Below are 18892 nucleotides of genomic sequence, written 5' to 3'. Positions count from 1 at the left end.
GTTGAGTAAGGGAGTAGGGGGTGTGGGGAGGGTAAATACATTTCCCTGACCATGTTATCCAGAGCCCGTTCCCCTTGGAGCGGTTCTGTGGGTACCTCGAGGCGTAATCTTGACATTGAGCGTTCTGCAGAGTTGCAAACCAGTCGATCTCTGGGAAACCCCATTCTGCAAAAACGATGGAGACTATGTCTTCATGTAGTCGCCATTCGTACTCTACGGGCAGTGGGAAATCTCTGCTGAGCACGTCTGCTAGAAGATTGAGTTCCCCTGGAACATGTTGGGACAACAGGAACATCCTGTGTTTGAGAGCCCATGTCCAAATGTTTTGGGACAGCTTGGATAGCCCTGGAGAGTGTGTGCCCCCTTGTTTGCTGGCTGTGGTGCTGTCTGTCAAGATCAGGACTGTCTTCCCCTGTAACTGTGTCTGGAAGGCTTTTAGTGCTTTGAATATAGCTAATAGCTCTAACAGATGTATGTGGTTGGATGCTACTTATGGGGACCACACGCAGTGCACCATCTGCTCAAGCAGATGAGCCCCCCACCCTGTGAGTGATGCGTCAGTCGTGAGAGCGGCTTCTACTCCGGGGTGGAGAATGTCTTCCCCTTCAAGAGGTTTTCCCTCGACCACCACTGCAGAGAGAGAATGAGGGCTGGCGGGATAACTACCAGATCTTCCCACTGTCTGCTGGGCCTGACACCACTGTCTTTTGAGCCACTCTTGCATGGACGCATGCGCAGACACGCGTGAGGAACTAAGTAAATGCAGGACGCCATCATCCCTAACAGTCGCATGGCTTTGGGTACCGTCACTTCCTGACTGTCTACATATTGAGGGATCTGAAACAGCATATTTTGAACCCTCTCGTGGGAGGGTAAGACGGGGCCCTCTTTTGTTCGAATTAGAGCTCCTAGAAACTGTTTGACTAGACTGGGGTCTAGGCTGGATTTCTTCTCGATGGAGAATCCCAGACTGAATAAGAGGCCTATTGTCTTCTGAGTGTTCAATAGGCATGTTTCGTAGTACTCCCCTGTTATGAGCCAGTCGTCGAGGTAAGGGTAAACCGGGATGGGTAGTCTGCGCATGTGTGCTGCCGCTATTGCCAGTACCTTTGTAAACACCCTCGGTGCCGAGGCAATGCCGAAGGGTAGCACCTTGAACTGATAGTGCTTGTCCTCTCATCATGAACCTTAGGTATTTTCTGTGCCCTGGCAACATTGAAATATCAAAGTATGCATCTTTCATGTCCAGTGTTGCCATGTAATCCCCATTTCAACAGCAGGATTACTTCCTGTAAAGTGACCATACAAAACCTTTGAGGTTTGGCAAACTTGTTCGCATGGTGAGACCCTTTTTGGGTATAAAGAAGTACACTGAATAAATACCCTTGTTTACCTGTAGAATAGGGATGGCTTCTATGGTGTCCTTTCCTAGAAGTGTCTGCACCTCCTGCAGTAGGATTTGCAGGCGGTCAGGCGTCTTGATCTTGGCGGTCTGTATTGGGGTGGTCGGGCAAATTCTAAACAGTACCTGTGGACGACCGTCTTTAGCACCCACTGCTCTGTAGTTATCCCTTCCCATGCGATAAGGAAAGAGGTTATACGCTCCACGACCGGGATTGCATGGCAGGGGACCTGGATCTGCAGGTCATTTATGACCAGAGGCCGGGACGCCTCTGGGGTTGGAACCTCATCCTCTACCTTTCCGACGCCGCTGTCCTCTGGGTAAAGAAGTGGCGGAGGTGTTAGACCCTTGTCCCGAATTCCAGTTGTTTCCTGCATTATACTGAGTCTGGGAAAAACGAGATTGCCCACAAAAGGACCGGCGGGAGTCACTTCCTCTCTGATGAGAGGCTTTCTGGGTAATCTGTTGAAAGGACTTGAGAGTCTCATGTTCTTTCTTGGCTGTTTCAAGAGCATCGTCCACTGCCTTACCAAACGGGTTGGTTTCCTCAACGTGTTTGTTAATCAGTGATGCTTGGGCCTCTGGCTTGAAACCGGAGTTCCTTAGCAATGCAAGTCTCTTGAGCAAGGTACCTTGGGCCAGGGTTCTCCCTGCCTTCTCGGCAGTGTCCAGAGTGTTTTTGAGGACATTCTCGATCACCTGCTTGCTGGAACTTCCTGGTGGCCTTCTTGTAGAAGGGTCCACTGAACGTCTGCATATCTGGCCAGTAGCGTGGTGTTATTGGCTATACGGGTGGTAAACGCAGCAGCCGTTGTTATTCTTTTTACCAGTGCATAAAGTCTATTGAATTTCTAAATCGGGTGGTGTCTCTCCTGTAGACAGGGGAACATCAGCCCGTTTTCTAGTGGTGGTAACCACTAACGAATCCGGAATGGCATGACCCTTGATATAGGCTGGGTTGGTCAGAGAAGGCCGAAACAGTTTCTCCACCCTAGGGTTTACCACCCTGGTCTGGGCCGGTGTCAACAAAGAAGGTGCCAACCTCCTCTTGATTGAGTTCAACAAGGGGATAGCCTGGCTGGAGTTTTTTTTGTTGAGTATATCTTCCAAAAAATCAGAATCTGGTAAGACCTCTTGAGTAGCGATCTGAAAATGGTCAGCTGCCTTCTTCAAGATTGCGTTGAACGCTATCTTGTGGTCCTCTGGGGAGGCTAGCTGAGCCGGAGTGGAGGGGAGTGTGGGGGGGGGGGGGGAGGGTGGAAATCTAAGCACAAGACTTTGCGGTCCTGGGTGGAAGTAGGGGACGTCCAGGGTTGAGCATCAACCTGACGACATTGCTCCCTATGGTCCATAAAACCTGTCTGATCATCCACATTGTAGTTTTCCAGAAAGGTGCCATCTTCATCCTGATCATATGTGTCCATAAGATCCTCATCTGTGAGGACACAAACTCTTCACGTGGATCCTGCTCCTCCAAGGTCCTTCGAAACTTAGATACAAGGGTAGAAGGAAAGTCTTCTCGAGGATGAACCAGAGGGGTCTAAGGGAGGAAAGGGTTCATCTTTCCTGTAGCTTTGAGCTTTTTCCCCTAATGTGCCTGACAAAGGCGCAGGAGTCTCAGCGCAATCCTGGCGGGGTTCTGGGCGCTGTGGCGTATCTTTCGACACGTCTATTGGCCGTTCTTTGTGCTTCGCCGCCTCCTTCGACCGCTCCTTCAGTTTAACTGCCGAAGTAATTGTAGCGATGCTCTCACCAATGGTAGTGGAATCCGGGCCGTCTACTGGCTGAGCGGAAGATTCCGTCGCCACCGGATGACCTAGGGGCTCAGCGGTGGAGTTTGCTGCCACCCAGCTTTTAAGCAGCGTATGCGCATCCTCCTGGTGCGCTTCGACGTCCGCGTGTCTTTTAGTGTTTGTGCGCTTGACTTTGGATTGCCCAGTCGCAGGCCGCAACTGTGGTTATGGGGAAGGCGGGCGATCAGAGGATCCCGTTGAAGATTTCAACGGTTCCGTTAGTGCTTTGGTATGCTTCGACACAGTCGCTGAAGCAGAACCTTGGGTTGTGTGTTTAATGTTATGATCGTGTGCGCCCCTGTTGCTGCGTGTTTTCCCCGTAGCGTGACTCACGTCAGGCCTGGTGGGGTTGGGGACGGGCATCGTGGACCGAGAATGGTCCGCAGTTAGGTCAACGGCTTCCGAAACGGAGGCCTGGTCATCGCTAGTTCCCCCATCACTTTTGGCAGTTGCAACATCGGTGGAAGAACATTCGGCATGCAACATGCTGTAGGCCGCCCACAGCTATAAGCGGCGCTCCTTAAGCGTTTTAGGGCGCAGGAGAGTACAGTCCATGCAACTTGCTTCTTTGTGGTCGAGGGGCAGACAATTGTTGCACCGAGTATGCCTGTCCTTTCAAGGATATTTGGCCGTGCAAGATCGACAAAACCTAAATGGCATCTTTTCCATAGCGAAACACAATTAGAGTGATGACAAAACTCAGGGAGCAGAGAGGGTGAAAGATGAAAGGCATACTTGTAAAGGATATGTCCACCCCGACCCCACTCTCCCTACTGTGTAGACCGGCCAGAAGGCCCGGGCACGTGGGCGGCAGCGCCACCGGGGTCAACAGGCGTCAAAAGTCTGCTGCAGTCTTCAGCGTTGTTTCACAGGATTCAACAGTGACTTAATGGGAATAATGACAAAGTCGATAATAATGACAATAACGCTATCTCTATGTAAGAGCTCCGCATTAGGGCGACCAGTAATCTGGGCGGAAAAAAAAAAATCTGAATGACCTCGGCGCGTGAGTGATCTTGGGTACACTACACGTCAATTTAGGGATAGTGTTACAGACACGCCTATGCTGACATCCCCTTTCGATCCTCGATCGACAAGATGCAATACTTTGCGGTTACCACTGGATGTCGGATCACATGCCCACCATGTGATTCTAAGCAGATTAACAAGCATCAGAAATATAATTATAACCCTCCTAGAATATTTGGGGAAAGAGTTTTAGAGGTAAGGAAAAAAAAGGTCACCTACCTGGCGACTTTCACGCCAACATTATCACATGGAACCGATGAGTTTAGACCCCTGATGAATCTTGCAAGCTCAATCTGAAAAAAACATTTCTTCTCTTTCTCTACTTTGTCAGACTTTATCTTAGTAAACTTGTTCTTCAAAGACATCTCTTTCAGCCTAAGCATTTCATTCTCAGAATCCCATATAGCTTCAGCATCAACAGTATTCAGAGTGACACCAGTTGCATAAGAAAAGGCGTCACCAGAATGCTACCACTGGGACCTACACTAACAATTTCACTAGACATGGCAAAAGGACTGTTTCGAGAAGTCTGTTGATTCATGATTCTCTGCACCAACTCTGCTTTAGTACCAGCAGTAGGTAACCCTTTTACAGAAAACCGTTTAAGAAAATCTACTTAGTGCATGTTTCCTTAACTGTAGCATTAATACCACTTCACAGGCCTAAGACTTCTTAAGTTATACATTCTGCAAAGCACCATATGATCACTCCAGTAAGCCTTCACTGAGTACATATCACCTTATCCTCATCACTGAACACCAATTGTTAAGATGGATTTTCAGAATCAGCCATGTGGACAGATTCCGAGAGGCCACAAGACTCTGGTGAACAGGAAAATAAACAAATCTCTAGCCAAACCTTATTCTGGGTAGTGTGACTGAGCAGCAAGGCTCTGACCTAGGACAATGTGAGATTGGTGAAGGGTTGAGTCAGACACACAGGGAGCACTCATAATATTACAAGTGAAGTAGAACATATAAAAATACATTTATGTAGGCGTTTACAAACTCTAAGCAATTAAACACAGATAAGTATTGCACTAAACATACACCACTATTGTAAACACACTCACCTTTGGAGTTCCCTGACTAGAGTGCACCAACACCTTTCAACACAGTAAAAACAATATTAGTAAACGTGGTGTCGCAAAACAAGTGACTAAAGAACAAGGTAAGCAATAACCAGATCAGATAACTAGAAAGAAAGTAGTTTAAGAATAAGACACTAGTCTTTAAAAGTCCTTCTCTAACTAGAAAGGTGGTGCCTAGTGAGTCACAAGTCCCAAAGCAGCTCTTTTTAGAAGGCTAAGATTTTTTAAATGAGTCTTAACAAGTGTGGCAATGCCAAAAGGCAGTTGTAAGTGTCTCAAAGTTGTAGAAAAATGGAAGTAAAAATCTTGGGGGACACCCTCTCCCAAGCCAACCACCTCAAGGGAAGCCCAGGAGAATTTCACCGATCACGGTCAGGCAGGGACTTTGAGGCATGTTTACTCACCACTCTGGTACTCCGACCTACATTTGCAGCTCCTGAAATAACTTGGTCATATGCTCTGTGTCTTGGTTCGATTGGAAGGGGCCCATGGGATTACTGGTGCAGAGGTGACTGAGTCAGGATTTGGGTCCAGCTATTCTGCAGTTCTGTGCTCTGGTGAGACAGTTCCTGGCACTAGATAGCTGGATGACCCTGGCACAAAGAAGAAAGGACTACCACATTGTCAAAGACCTCAGAGCAGCACCAAAACAATATGCAGTCAGATATTTGCGATGGCCACTGTTAGATAGAGTTTCACTTATGCTATTTTACATCTACATTTGTGGACCCCTCAACTTTTTGCTTTTGTTTCAGCCTCCTGTCCTGCCGTGCCAGTGAATCACAGCCTTCAGCTGCGCTCCACCGGGCTTTCGCTCATCTTTCTGGGAAAACTGACTTGTCCTTCTGACAGTCAGTACTGGGAAACAGCTTCTCTTAGTCTTATGACTTTGTTGTTACTTTTGGCAATTGTAGTTCAGTGCGCAAAGTACATTACAGTACCACGCGCACTGGGGTTCTTGCGTTTTCGGGTCCTAGACATCCCTTAATTTTTTGGTACCTGGACAATGTGCCTAGGAGTAGACTAGTGGCAGCATTAGCTTTTCATGTATTTTAATTCACTTTTGCCAAGCCATACCACGCTTGGCTCATGACTGTGTCTAGTGTCTGTCATGGCTGTGCCATGAGGTCTTTAGGGTTACCAGTCATTTGGTCGAAAACCAAATGGTCGAATGACCATTTGATCGAAGTAAAATGGTTGGAAAAAAAAAGGTCGCATTTTTTTTTCTTTTATGGGGGGGGGGGGGGGGGGGTTGTTCCCCTCCAACCCCCCCTTTTCTTTATTAAAAATATTTTTAAGCAACCAAAACTTAAAAAAAAAAATATATATAAATAAATAAAAAAATGCGACCTTTTTTTTTCCGACCATTTTGATTCGACACCGATCTTTAGTCTTCTCCTTTGGCCAATGTCAGTGGGCCTTCCCCTTGCTCTTTGCGACACGGAATTCCTTATTTTGGCATGCATTCTCAAGCGAAAGCCAGGGCTTTTCAAGAGCTAATGCATGTCACTTGTGTGGGTACCCAGGAAGTGGGCTGGACTGTCTGGTCCCAATCCACACAACTGGTGCCAGGATGTCTGGTGTGCACGAGAGCATGAGAGAGACAGTCGTCCTTGATTGGACCACTGCTGGCGTGCATGAGTGGAGCAGATCTTCTCACTGGCTAGCTGGGCGCGAGCACTCACTGGACTTTGGGATATAAGGAGGGGCTCTGAGTGTAGACCAGCAGTTCACCCTTCGGTCCGAATCGACCTAAACACAGAGCCAAGTATCCCGAGCAGCAAAGCCGATCCAAGGACTATTTGGAAACGTGGCGAGAAAGTTGGCCACCCTGAGCGCACTGCTGTCCCAGTAGAGCCCTGCTTCGTGCTCGATCTCTGAAAGACCTGCAAAGGCGCTTCAAGCCTTTTGAGTGGTGGTACCAATCACTTTCTACGCCTCGTTGGTGCCCTGCAAACAAGCCTTCTCGGAAGTGTCCCTGGGCCCTCCAGTGGACTGACCAGCTTGTACTGTGGCACCAGTGCTGGAGCGTTGCTGCATCGAGTTTCGGCTCGAGCTTTGGGAGAACCTTCGTTTGCACTGCAAAACCTCTTCTTGCCAAATCTCGTCCCTACCGCTTTGGGCCGTGAGAGAGAAGCGAGAGTTGGGTGCTCGTGCAACAGTGGCAGTCGCTGCTGGCGACTTTCCCACCTTTCTTCAAGTGTCCTGAGACCAGCTGCATCTTTCTTTGTCCTGCATTTTGGGACGAGGGATGCAGCCCCTGATGTAAACCGGAATCACATCTGCACCGGCATCGCTTGTGCACTTTGAAGCAGAGTCAAAGAGGGGATTTCGTAGTACAGGCGACCTTCTTCAAACCTGCCAAGTTTGAACCTGGAGTGAGCTAAGGGCGGTGAGTAATCATACCACTTACCGGTGGCCCCTAGTTCATCCATACCGTTTTCACACACAAAGGATCCTTTGTGGTCCTTGCCTCGATTTGTGTGGCTCTTGTTTCCTATAGTCGTCTCAAAGTTGGCGACAGCTTTGTTCTCCGCAGCATACCTGCCACAGACTCTTGGAACCAAATTCCTCACACGCCAGTGTGCTCTTCTAAATTTTCCTTCCTATTGAAGTTTGTCCTTTGTGAGCTTTACGCATCGACGAGCGCTTTTACGCACAAACATTACATTGAGCACAAGGCTCCACTCTTCGTAGGGCTGGACTTCACAGGTTTTGGCAGGAATCGGCACTTTATTGCACTGACCAAAATGTGATTTTATATATTTTACATAGTGTGTGTTTAAGTAGTAGTATTACAGTGGTGTTCATTATTCACTTGAGTTTGTTCTGGGCCTAATAAATTGTATATTTTTGATATACTAGCGTCTAAGGGTAATTCTTGTCGTCCTACTGTGTGTGCTCGTACAAGACCTCAGATCACCCCCACTATTGGTGAGACTTTGCCTTGACTGCTCTCCAAGCTACCTTGAATTGTCTGGGCTAAATACGCAGAAGTGTTCCCTTTTTCACTAAACAAGGGTGGCCTCCTGAACATCTGTTCACAAGAGCAGAGTTCAGAAATCCTTTCTAACAGCCGTGCCTGCGGCATTGACAGATTTAAAACTTTCCAGCCATCACCTTCTGGTTTTGCATAGGTCCTCACTTCTGTGACAGCATGTCCCGAGAAAGCCAATACTAGATAGGACCCTGAACTGTCAGCTGCTTTAGGTCTGAAAATCATATTGTGACTAGCCCGTGGGGAGCCATTATGATGGACAATGTGAACTTATGAATCACTCTCTGAATAAGGGGTGTCTACGGTAACTAGTATAGACTACTGTTGCAGCTCCACTCCACCTGGATTGCATCTGATAAGTAACGCCCCTGATGGCCCCAGGACGGGAATTGGTGGCACTTGTTTTTTGGTATCCCCAGGAAACTCCAAAGATAGCCTGAACTGTCCTCCTTAGCTTGTCTGCATTAATATTCGTATTTAGGTCTCATGGAACGTACACGCCGTGAGCACTATCCCCTGAACAATAGCTCACACCCAGGGACCGAATACCAGGAGGCACCGAGTTGGGATCCTGGTCTCATTTTTGGTATACAGAAGTGATGCAGTCTATACGGATCAGCACAGTCATGTCTCCAATGAGAAGAAATTACTTGAGAGCCTAGAATATGGCCTTGAGTTCCATATAATGTATGTCTCTTTTCAAGCCTGTCCCTGAACATAGGCTGTGAACGGAGTGTTCCTTCTAAGGGTGTGGGGAGGAGCAGGCGATAGCTTCTAGTGAGGAGTGTGTAGTCATCACTAGGGAGTCATGAATATACAAAGGGAACATGGGAGGAGAACCAGAGCAACAGACCAAAGATGGAAAGTGGTGGCATGGAACGGAACAGCAGGAATAACTCTTCCATCGCCGAAACTGCCAAAGAAGAGCAAAGCGTGTTGGAAAAGGGACACAAGAGACACCAGAGAATCATACTGAGAGACCATAGAGGAGAGAAAGAGAAGGCCGACACAAGTGATGCAGACCGCCTTCAATACAGATGCAGGGTCGAGCAGGGGAGCAAGGTATAAAGAGTGAAGATCACTCGGGGACCCTGCATCCTCGTCACAGTGATTGGAAAAAATATATGAAAAGTTAAACGATCATCCAGGAGGCCGACATACCCGTCTCAGTGATTGGCAAAGTAGAAGAACTACTTCATAATAAATTATATATGCTCCTGTGAGTGGCAAAATTGTGAGAGTAATAAGAGTCAGACCAAGACTTTATCGACACATCTCGGAGAGAAACAGAGGCAACAAATACACAAGGGCCTGGGAAGAAGCATTGAAAGAACTGAAGGAAATATTAAGGGATAGCAAGAGACTATTTGAAATTGTCATATGGAGGAGACTTGTGCTGAGAAGCATCCCCAGGAGAAGGGAGTCATTTCTTGGTCTTTTGTTATGTAGTAATAATGGTAGGTTCAGTTTAGGCTAGTTTCTGATGGAGGACAGACTTAAGTTTGGACTTAACACCCTAGTTCCGTTTTGGTAGGTAGGGTAACCCATAGAATAGGTTTAGTGAGGCATTTTCTTTATTATTTAAATAAAAGAGTGTTGAACATGGCACATGATGGGTCCATCTCCTCCTTCTGACCCAACACAGTACTTTACTTCTCCCTTCACCAACCCCACACTCTCTTATGTCTAAGACATACCGTTCAGTCACACTACCTTGATAGAGTTTGGCTAGGTAGTGTCTTTTCCTGTTCACCAGGTGCTGTGTCGCTGTAGTTGGACGTTTTTCTCATTGCTGAACCATCAAGCAGGACTCTGATCAGTTCCTCCCGGATTGATGCCTTCTGTTGCTGACCTTGCTCACCTGACAATGAAACAACCACTCCAGTTGTGATGCTTGGACACCACTTTGTACACTCCCACAACAAGACTACAAAGCCCTTACATTTGCGATTGTGCATCTTTGCAGTCTTTCGGCTTCTTGAAAGGTCTATACCTCCAGTGCTGGGTTCTTCCAATGCAGACCCCCACAGCTGAAAAGCTTTATCAGGATTGGACTGTGTATTTTTTCTCCCAACAGGAAGAAGCAAGAATAGATGACTTTACCTCGCTGAAGTCCAATAACTTCCTGTTTTGATCCTTTTTAGTAGAATTTTCAACTTGCGGATCAGCTAGTCTCTATGAAGAGGGATTATTCATTTCTGAGAGAGCATTCAGCGGTCAGTCAGCAGGACCTCTACTTTAGAAACTGTTTGGCAACTCCATTTTGGTGTGCTGCCAGTAACCCATATGGCCACCAGGGTCGGTGTGCTCCTTGAGCACAATGTTTTGTCTTTCGATGAGTTCCATCACCAAGAAAGTCTGGTGGCAGTTAATACATTTTGATGACACCATGCTGTATCCTTTACAGCGTTAGTAGCAAAAAAAAAAAAAAAAAAAAAAAAAAGGACATACGGTGGGGCAACTGGTATACCCATGCATTTTATACGTCCTACAATCCCTCACGTTTTATTTGTGACCGTTCTGTTGAATTGCCAAAATGGGTGTTCTGTGTTCTGCCTACATAGGCTCTGGACAAAGCTTATCCCAACCCTTAGAGTACTGTCTGGCTTTAACTCCAGACAAATCAATCCACATGTATGTGCGGATGTCTATGTATATAGTTTAGCTGGCTATTCCCGATTGGATAACTGTCCAAACTTAAATGGTGCACACTTGTGGGTTTGGTGGTCAGGGTTATTCGTGCTCATGGGTTTCTGTCAATCATGAGGGGCACCCAGGTTTTTTAAAACATCGGTTTTGGGAAAATGATTACCTGGAACGATGCAGGAGAGGAGCCGATCCAGAGAATCCAGACTCTGCTGTTCTGGCAGGACATGTCTTTTTGTGGATGACACTCATTCTCCCGTGCTAGGAGAAATGTTGAACAAAACTCTTATACTTTCCTTTGGCATTGCATGCTGGAAACTCCATGCGTGCGGTGCTCATGCTCTCCTATCCTAGAAGACTTCCTCTGCTTGTGGCATTTTCTGGACATGGGGTGGGAGCAACTCTGCAGCATTGAGTGAACTGAGTGGCTTGCTATTGATACGCCACATCTCTGCTCTTTCATGAGACTTTTTGAATCGCTGAGCTGCTCGTCAAAGTGGGAATGTTCCAGGTGGCTTGGCTGAGACTTCTTCACCACATGAGACTTGCTTGGTGAGGCGCCACTGTGTGCCTTCGCTGTATGGGTTATCTGGAGTCATTCCTTCGACAACATCGTATTGACCTAGCTCAATTTGTATCAGGACCTCTGCTCACACTGACCAGAGATCACAGCAATCTTCTATCTAGACCAAATGCGGATTCCGAAACTCGCACATTTCTTGGGAAGTTTGCAGTTCAGCCATTGCAATGGGTCACTGCTCCTGATTGCAACTGCTAGTCCGGTCTGCCAGTCGACTGTCTATGGGTGCAATATAGCTTTTGTGAACACCTGATCACAACAGTTTGCCTTCTGTGGGCTACAGTCCCACTCTGCAGCCACTTTTCTCCGGGCCTCTCTAGTGGAGGTCTTCCATTACTCTACAGCTGGATATTACAGCCATCTCAGCAAGTAGGGGACATAAATAGCAATATACTTAACTTTATACTATAACTATGAGAGACCTATTGGGATTTTATGGTTCAACTTTATGGTACACTTTCAGGAACTTCTAAGACTCAATTGAATCGACAATAACACTTGCCTGTGAACTGCCGCTGTGCATTTATCCCCCTTTCGGTCCAAGAGTTTTTAGAGCAATCATGGTATTTTGAAAGCATTCATGTGTATAGTATTTCAGTGTGAAAAATCACTACCTATCTCTACTAATATTCCTTACAAAATAGATGTATCATACTGGATTGTGCCTTTCTGCCTTTACTGGTTGTAATAGTGAAAGTTGGCTTTTGTAGACCCTTTATTGTAATGATAGTATGTTTAATGCCTTTCAGTGACTTAAGTGGTTTTATTGCTAAATAACTACCATTCACTGCTACTGAACCTCAAAAAATAGATATTTTTCTTAACAGCACTTGCCTTTTTTCAATGGTTTATGTGCTGGGTCTTGTTGCAACCCTTTATTTGTTTTTCCTACATATACAGTGTTGAATCCGAAAGTTCTTACTTGAAATGTGATTACATAATATATTACTTATAATAAAAAGTAAATATATATTTTCAGTATATATTGTTTATCGCCTTGTAAGACTAATTGCTTGATGAAAGCCCTTCCCTTTCAAAGAGTGAACCTGGATTGCTCGGTCACTTTAACATTGAGAACGTATTGTACTAACTTGGTGACTAACCTGCACGCTCACTCACGCACTCTCACTTATCCACACTTACTGACACACTTGCATTTAGTAACTCGCACTCTCTTACTCACCCACTTACACTCTCAAAGTCACTCACACTCGCTTACTCACACTTACTTAAACTTACTCAGTGACACACTCACACTTACAAAATGATATCCTACAAATAATATAACCATACATTATTATTATTATAAAGTCAACTCCAGTCCACCACCCAAATTAAATTATCCATTAAAGTATTTCGTACAAAGCATAGGGTAAACCCTCTTCCCAGGCACATGACCTGGCTTGGCTGAGAAATTAGGGAGACAGAAGTCATTTAGAGAGACCCCAAAGGCACGATGACAGACAAGTGAGTGGACCATACATGCAGCCTGATGCAAGACCTCATGTTAAGCTTACTGCTATAGAAGTGACACTGTCAAACATGGGCAGTGCAGGCACCATAACACAACTGTGCTGCCCAAGGCCGGAGCAAGGGCAGACCGAACCACCCTTTTCAACTGCTCTGCACATGAGCAGTTGAGAGCTCACCTTGGTGAAGAGGGTCCTGCTGGTGCAAGTGTAGGTGCGAGTGTATGTGCGAGTGCTGGTGATGATGAGGCGTTACGTTGAACATCTGTAGCCGTGCCAACGGATCATTGGACAGCGAAGCCATCCGCTCGGCATGGATCCGCTCAGCCGCCAGTCTCTCGGGATAGCTCATATCTGGCCGCAGCTGGGGGCCTGCCAGTGTGAGTCTTTCCCGCTCCAAGGGGTTCAAACCCGGATGGAAGGAAGCAAATGGATGATGACCTGGGGATGGGGCCATGGCGAGCGCTCCATGCCGGGCGAAGTGTTCCATAGGGTTGGCTGAAGGATGGAGTTGGTCCAACTCTGGTGGTTTCACCTCGAAGCCAGGCTTCATTCGCTCCCTCAGCTCTCGCTCCCTCAGCTCTCGTTCCCTCAGCTCTCGCTCCCTCAGCTCTCGCTCCCTCATATTAGGGTCCATGTTGTAGAGACCAGGCATGTGATAAGCCAGGAGAGGATCGTTTGGGTTTAGTGAAACAAAGAAAGGATGGTTTCGGTTGGTAGGCGACATGACGTGGGGACGAGCGTACTCGCTCAGCGTCCGTAAGGCAGGGGTATCTGGTCCGATATAGGGTGGGACAGCAGCAATGGTAGTTGGAGGTGGTTCAAATGAAGGTCTGATGTGTGCTGGCGTCCCGTGCTGCCCGTCTCCAAGACGTCCTTCATGAGAGGAGCTGGATGCTTTCTGCTGTGGAGGAAAAGAGAAATCTCATGAGTGTGTAGGGCAGGGACTCAGTGCTCAGCTGGTTAAGGTACAATGTTCACACACACCTTAATATATCACGGTGGTGTTGACACTTTGTATGTGCCTATTAACAAAATACTGAAAAGCCACACAGGAATGTTGATAAATCTTACTGAAAAGCTTACATTCTTATTACCGATTGTGCAAGATCAATGATATTAGACCCTGAGTCTGCAAACTGTGGCTCTCCATGTGTTTAGGGCCATCACTTCCCAAGCTCCTTCTACCAGTGGCTATCGTAGCTAGGGCTTATTGTAGTGGTAGTCCAAACCACGTAGAGAGCCTAAGGCAGAAGACCCCTGCATTAGACTGTGGCTAACAGACATTCACGTTACTTCATTGTGTGGCTAATTAATCGTGGCTTGTTGGGAATGTGCTACACAAACTATAGTACCTTAAAGCTGACAATCCCACAAGAAAGGTTGAAAATACTATGCACACCCGGAAAAGAAAAGATGCAATGTGGTTGGCAGAAATAAGGCAAGAAAAGATAATATCATAACATTAAAGCCACCAGACAGGAGCAAAATGAGAAGAGTGGGCAGACAAAAAGCAATGCGAGGATAATGCACACATTAAGGGAAGAAAACCATGTCAAAAGAACAGATGTTATGAATGTCAATAGCCAACACAAAATGAGAAGCAAATGTACAAGAAAAAAGACTAGCAAGCCAAAAGGAAATGAAATCCCAGTTTATGACCAAGAGTGTTGGGTCAGAATTACACTTTGGGTTCCCATTTGCAAACTGGAATATTCCCTCAAATATGTTACTGTTTTCTGGTTTTTCAAACATTTTTCTGCTGTCAGAGTGGGACTTCTACTAAAGGTACTCCTGCAGCTGCAACCCATTTATGATCTGTTGCCCTTAGTAGCCCCATATGGCTACCTGGGCAGGGTTGCCCCTAAAGCACCCCATTTGGTTCCTGGCTGAGTCCCCTCTCTCAGAAGGTGTATTGGGGAGTAGATTATTGGTAGCTACTGGAGCAGCAGAACATTTACATCCAACTACACCCTCCTGTAGCATTTTACTGTGTGCAGACATCATATACCCTGTGCCTCCAGTTAAAATGGATTTTTTAAAACCAGCCATTGGGGAGGGTTCTGAGTGGCCAACATAGCTGTGGAACAATGTAACTGACAGGTGTAACCAAAATGACTAAATCCTAGCCACTCAATCCCAACCTGTGAGTGTGCCGAAGTAAATGGCGTTTGGCAGACCATTCGGTTGGAGAGACAACAATTTGAAAGGTGCATGGCTGTGAATTGGTGGACAGGGCTAAATGTTCATTCCTCTGGAATCTTGTCTTGAGACGTTACTCGCCTTGCATCCTGCCTCAAGGTAAAATTAATTTTCGAAACCAACCTTTGTGAAGGGTTATGTGCGGCCAACATAGTTGGTGGGCAGGGTAACTGACACTCTGGTATAAACCAAACTAGCAAGTTAAGCGTAGACTGAGCAATAAGGCTTCTCGAGATGTGGGGGTGGTGTAATAGTTTAACACAGCACTCAAATCAGGCAACACAGAAGTACACAAATACTATTTTATGAGGCCTTTATGTAAGCATGTAAAGTAAAAGTTACTATAGCCCCCATACACACGCAACAAATATTACATATCCAGTAATAGCTTTTCCTGTAGCTTCTATCTGCTTAGAATCACATTATTTGCATAGGGCCCATCTAGTGTTTGCCTCAGTATATTACATCTTGTTTTTCATATTTTAAAAAAAAGGGCATTGTAAAGGAGTTCCAGTCACACTATTCCTATTATACATGTACAGGGACCCATGGTTTTCATGCATCAACATCCTCAGATTGATTTTTTTTCTGACATGACACAGTGTGCTGCTGTATTTAGCACTGTCCCGTTGCTTCTGAGTGGGGAGGCAGGGCAGGCGTATATGCTTCTAAGCAGATAAAAGCCACAAAGATGATTACTGGGTAAATAATGTTTGCTTCTGCGGCTTGTAATACCGCTTAGATTCCCATTTATTTCATAGACTAGCAAGCATTTATGGAAGGAGCGGAGGGTATGGTAATAAAATATGTTGATGGGCAGCTTATCCAACAAGTGGATCCGCTCTTACATGTGCAGCCACACAGTAGTGTCAAGTGAACGTGTGGACTTTGCTTCATTTCAAATGTCTTTCAATGGTACATTTGCAATAAAAAACGGTCTTGCACCTGTTCTGTGAGTGGAGTGACGCTTGGCGTGAATGGCAGTGTTTTATGTACCCAAGTGTAACAAAGCCCTGTACACCTAACAACCCATCTAGCAAGTGTAGTCTGCCAGCTTCAAGGGTCGTCAGTGTGCTGCACTTTCCCAACGATCTGTCGAATTGCTGCAGGAGCCTTCCTTTTATCTAAGATTTGGGCGGGGAGCATGCCCAAGCCCACCAATGGTAAACATCTGCAGCTTTCTAACAGGTAGAGGCTATCCAATCATGGATAGCCCTCGGCCACAGCAACAGAAGTTCGGGCAATAGAGATGTGGATTGGGACTAGACAGTCGCAACCCCTACTTTGGCAACACACAAACAACCCCTTAGGCCATGAAAGCCTCTGCTTTCCCTGGGAAAGGTGATTCCACAGAAGACATTTCTTGATCTTAGAAGCCAGGAAAAAGATTGAAAACCAATATGGCCAAAGAACAAGGACAAAGCCTTGTGGCACAGCCATTTTAGGGTGCTAGCCACATTTAGTAGCCATTTGTATTGAAATGCAAAAGTGCACAAGTAATCAAAAAAGGTAAAAGGAGAAATTACTTGCAGTAATGTTCTTTCGATGGATTCTTCTCCAGCAGATTCCTCATCTGATAAGATATCCTCATCCAGCTCTACTGCTTAGAAAATCTTCGTCAGGGGGCTTAGTGGACTATGACTAGAAAGTCGATCCGTCTTGGTCGGTGCTCGATTGTCGGTTCCAGGCGGGACGATGGGCGTTGTATATATACCACGTCACTGCGCCCCATACCTCAGACCCCCCCAATCACCCCCAACCCTCCCCAACCCTCCCCAACCCTCCCGAGCTCGACCGCTGCAGAGGAAAACAGTGAGAGAAAAAGCTAAACAGCCAACAAGAGGCTAACATCCCGACGGGATGAAAAAGCTCTGTGGAAACGTCCACATAAAAAAATCCCATGTTTTAAAACATTTCTTTTTAGATTGAGAGAACATGCGGCTTGAAGACAGAAAACAGTCACCCCAGGAACATCGCCAGGTGCCCACTCCCTAAGATAGACACACCCAAAGTGCCAAACCTTTCTGAGTGGGATGGATGGGAGGGAGAGGAGGAATCTGTGGGAGAAGAATCCATAGAAAGAAAATTACGTGAAGTAATTTCTCCTTCAATGGATTGCCTTTCTCCCACACATTCCTCATCTGATAGACTCCCCAAGCAGTAGGACAATGGAGGCGGGCACAAAGTACACAGTAGCAGAATTTGTAGCACTGCCCTGCCAAAACACACGTTGGCCCCACAGGCGACATACAGATTGTAGTATCTGGTAAAAATGTGGAGCGAGGACGTTAGGCAAGATTGTATGCAGTACCCTTTGGGTGCACTAACAACAACCGTGACCTCCTGGCCATAGGAACCCAACCTTTGGTACAAGTCTGTACTACACAGGTTGGTAGTGTGGTCCAGTAGCCAGGCTGATCTCAAGAGGGGTCAATGTGAGCTGAAGGGGAGTTACACAGATTCACTGTGACAAGTATCCAAATAAACTCTTACACACAAGGTTTCTTGATTAAACAATTATTAATGTATTTTAACATTCAGTTCGAATAAGCATTCAGAAGGGAGCAATATAAAGCAACACACAAATACACTTGAAAAATACACACTCTTATTTTCTAAATCAGCAAATACCCCTTTGGGATGGTTCACAGACACTATCTACACCCTCAGGTGAGTTCAATAGCTAGGGTGTTGTGGACATAAATATATCACTGTTGCATTTAGAATATATGAGAGGACTACCAAAGTAAATCGGTTGTTTCAGAGATTTATTTTTAACCAGGCAAGTGCTTAAAAAAAAAAGAAAAACACAATGCAAAGTTAGTTAACCCTATCCTGGAAGGAAGGCAAAACACATCAGCAGAGGAGAGAAGAGTCCTTCAGGGAGCCAATGTTAAGTTAGCAAACATCAAGGTGAACTGAAGCACTTCCTGCAGGTAAGTAAAAGTCTTGCACAGTGTTTTAGAAATCTTTGTAGCAAAAGTAGAATCAAAGGTAGGGCCACAGGCAGTTAGACCTGTGAGTAGTAGAAGATGCAAGCAACTACCAGAGCAACCGAGACAAGTCTCAACTGAGATCAAGCAAGGTGGCACAACAAGAAGTAAGTTCTCTTAGACTGTACAGTACCTTTAGGTTGAAGAAAAGTGCAGCAGATGGCTTCTGTTCCTGTGCAGCTCTGCAGATCCTGGTGTTCCTCTGCCTCAGTCGTGGAGACAAGAGGGAGGACTTCTGGCGACTCCTGCACTGCAATGGGACCGTCACCAACGGCAACCGGCAATCTTCAAACAAGTGGCACTTCGGTGTTTCAGCTCCTCGCGTGTACCGAAAATAGCAACACTGCGGTTCCTGGCTGTCGAGATCGGCTTTCCTTGCATCTGGGGTCCAGCACTCTGTTGAGGTGGCTCAGGCTCGGTCAGTCCTGCTTCCTGGGAGTCCAAAGGATCTTCCTGGAGCGCTTGGCCAGCTTAAAAGCAATGCACACGATCTGGTGTTCCTCTCCCAGGCTATTCAGTTCCAGCAGCGACTGCAGTGGAAATTCAACCAGCTTCGAGAGGATATCCAGGTGGCTTACTTTGGAGTTGATTGTTCCCACCAAATCAAAAGGGAGAAGTCGTCCTTACGAATTCGGAGCTTTAGCACAGCAGCAGGGCTTCACCGGGCAAACTAACGGTCCAGGAGTTGCA

At 46.3% G+C, this 18892-nt stretch overlaps 1 protein-coding gene across 14 annotated transcripts in view; it reads right to left on the bottom strand.

Moving 5' to 3' along the window:
- The window catches only part of RERE (arginine-glutamic acid dipeptide repeats), a 2107422-nt gene that overhangs the window by 191221 nt on the left and 1897309 nt on the right, over positions 1-18892 (bottom strand). For 10 of the 14 annotated variants that reach the window (XM_069610039.1, XM_069610046.1, XM_069610042.1 and 7 more), the window contains one exon: positions 13188-13911. In XM_069610039.1, the coding sequence (XP_069466140.1) occupies positions 13188-13911 (724 nt within the window). The remainder of the gene's footprint in view (positions 1-13187; positions 13912-18892) is intronic. The other 4 variants (XM_069610044.1, XM_069610048.1, XM_069610045.1 and 1 more) reach the window with 1 other exon arrangement.

The sequence above is a fragment of the Ambystoma mexicanum genome, chromosome 8 (assembly GCF_040938575.1).
Source record: "Ambystoma mexicanum isolate Mex_15411 chromosome 8, UKY_AmexF1_1, whole genome shotgun sequence".
NCBI classification, from domain to species: domain Eukaryota; kingdom Metazoa; phylum Chordata; class Amphibia; order Caudata; family Ambystomatidae; genus Ambystoma; species Ambystoma mexicanum.
This window is presented reverse-complemented; position numbering and strand designations above follow the sequence as displayed.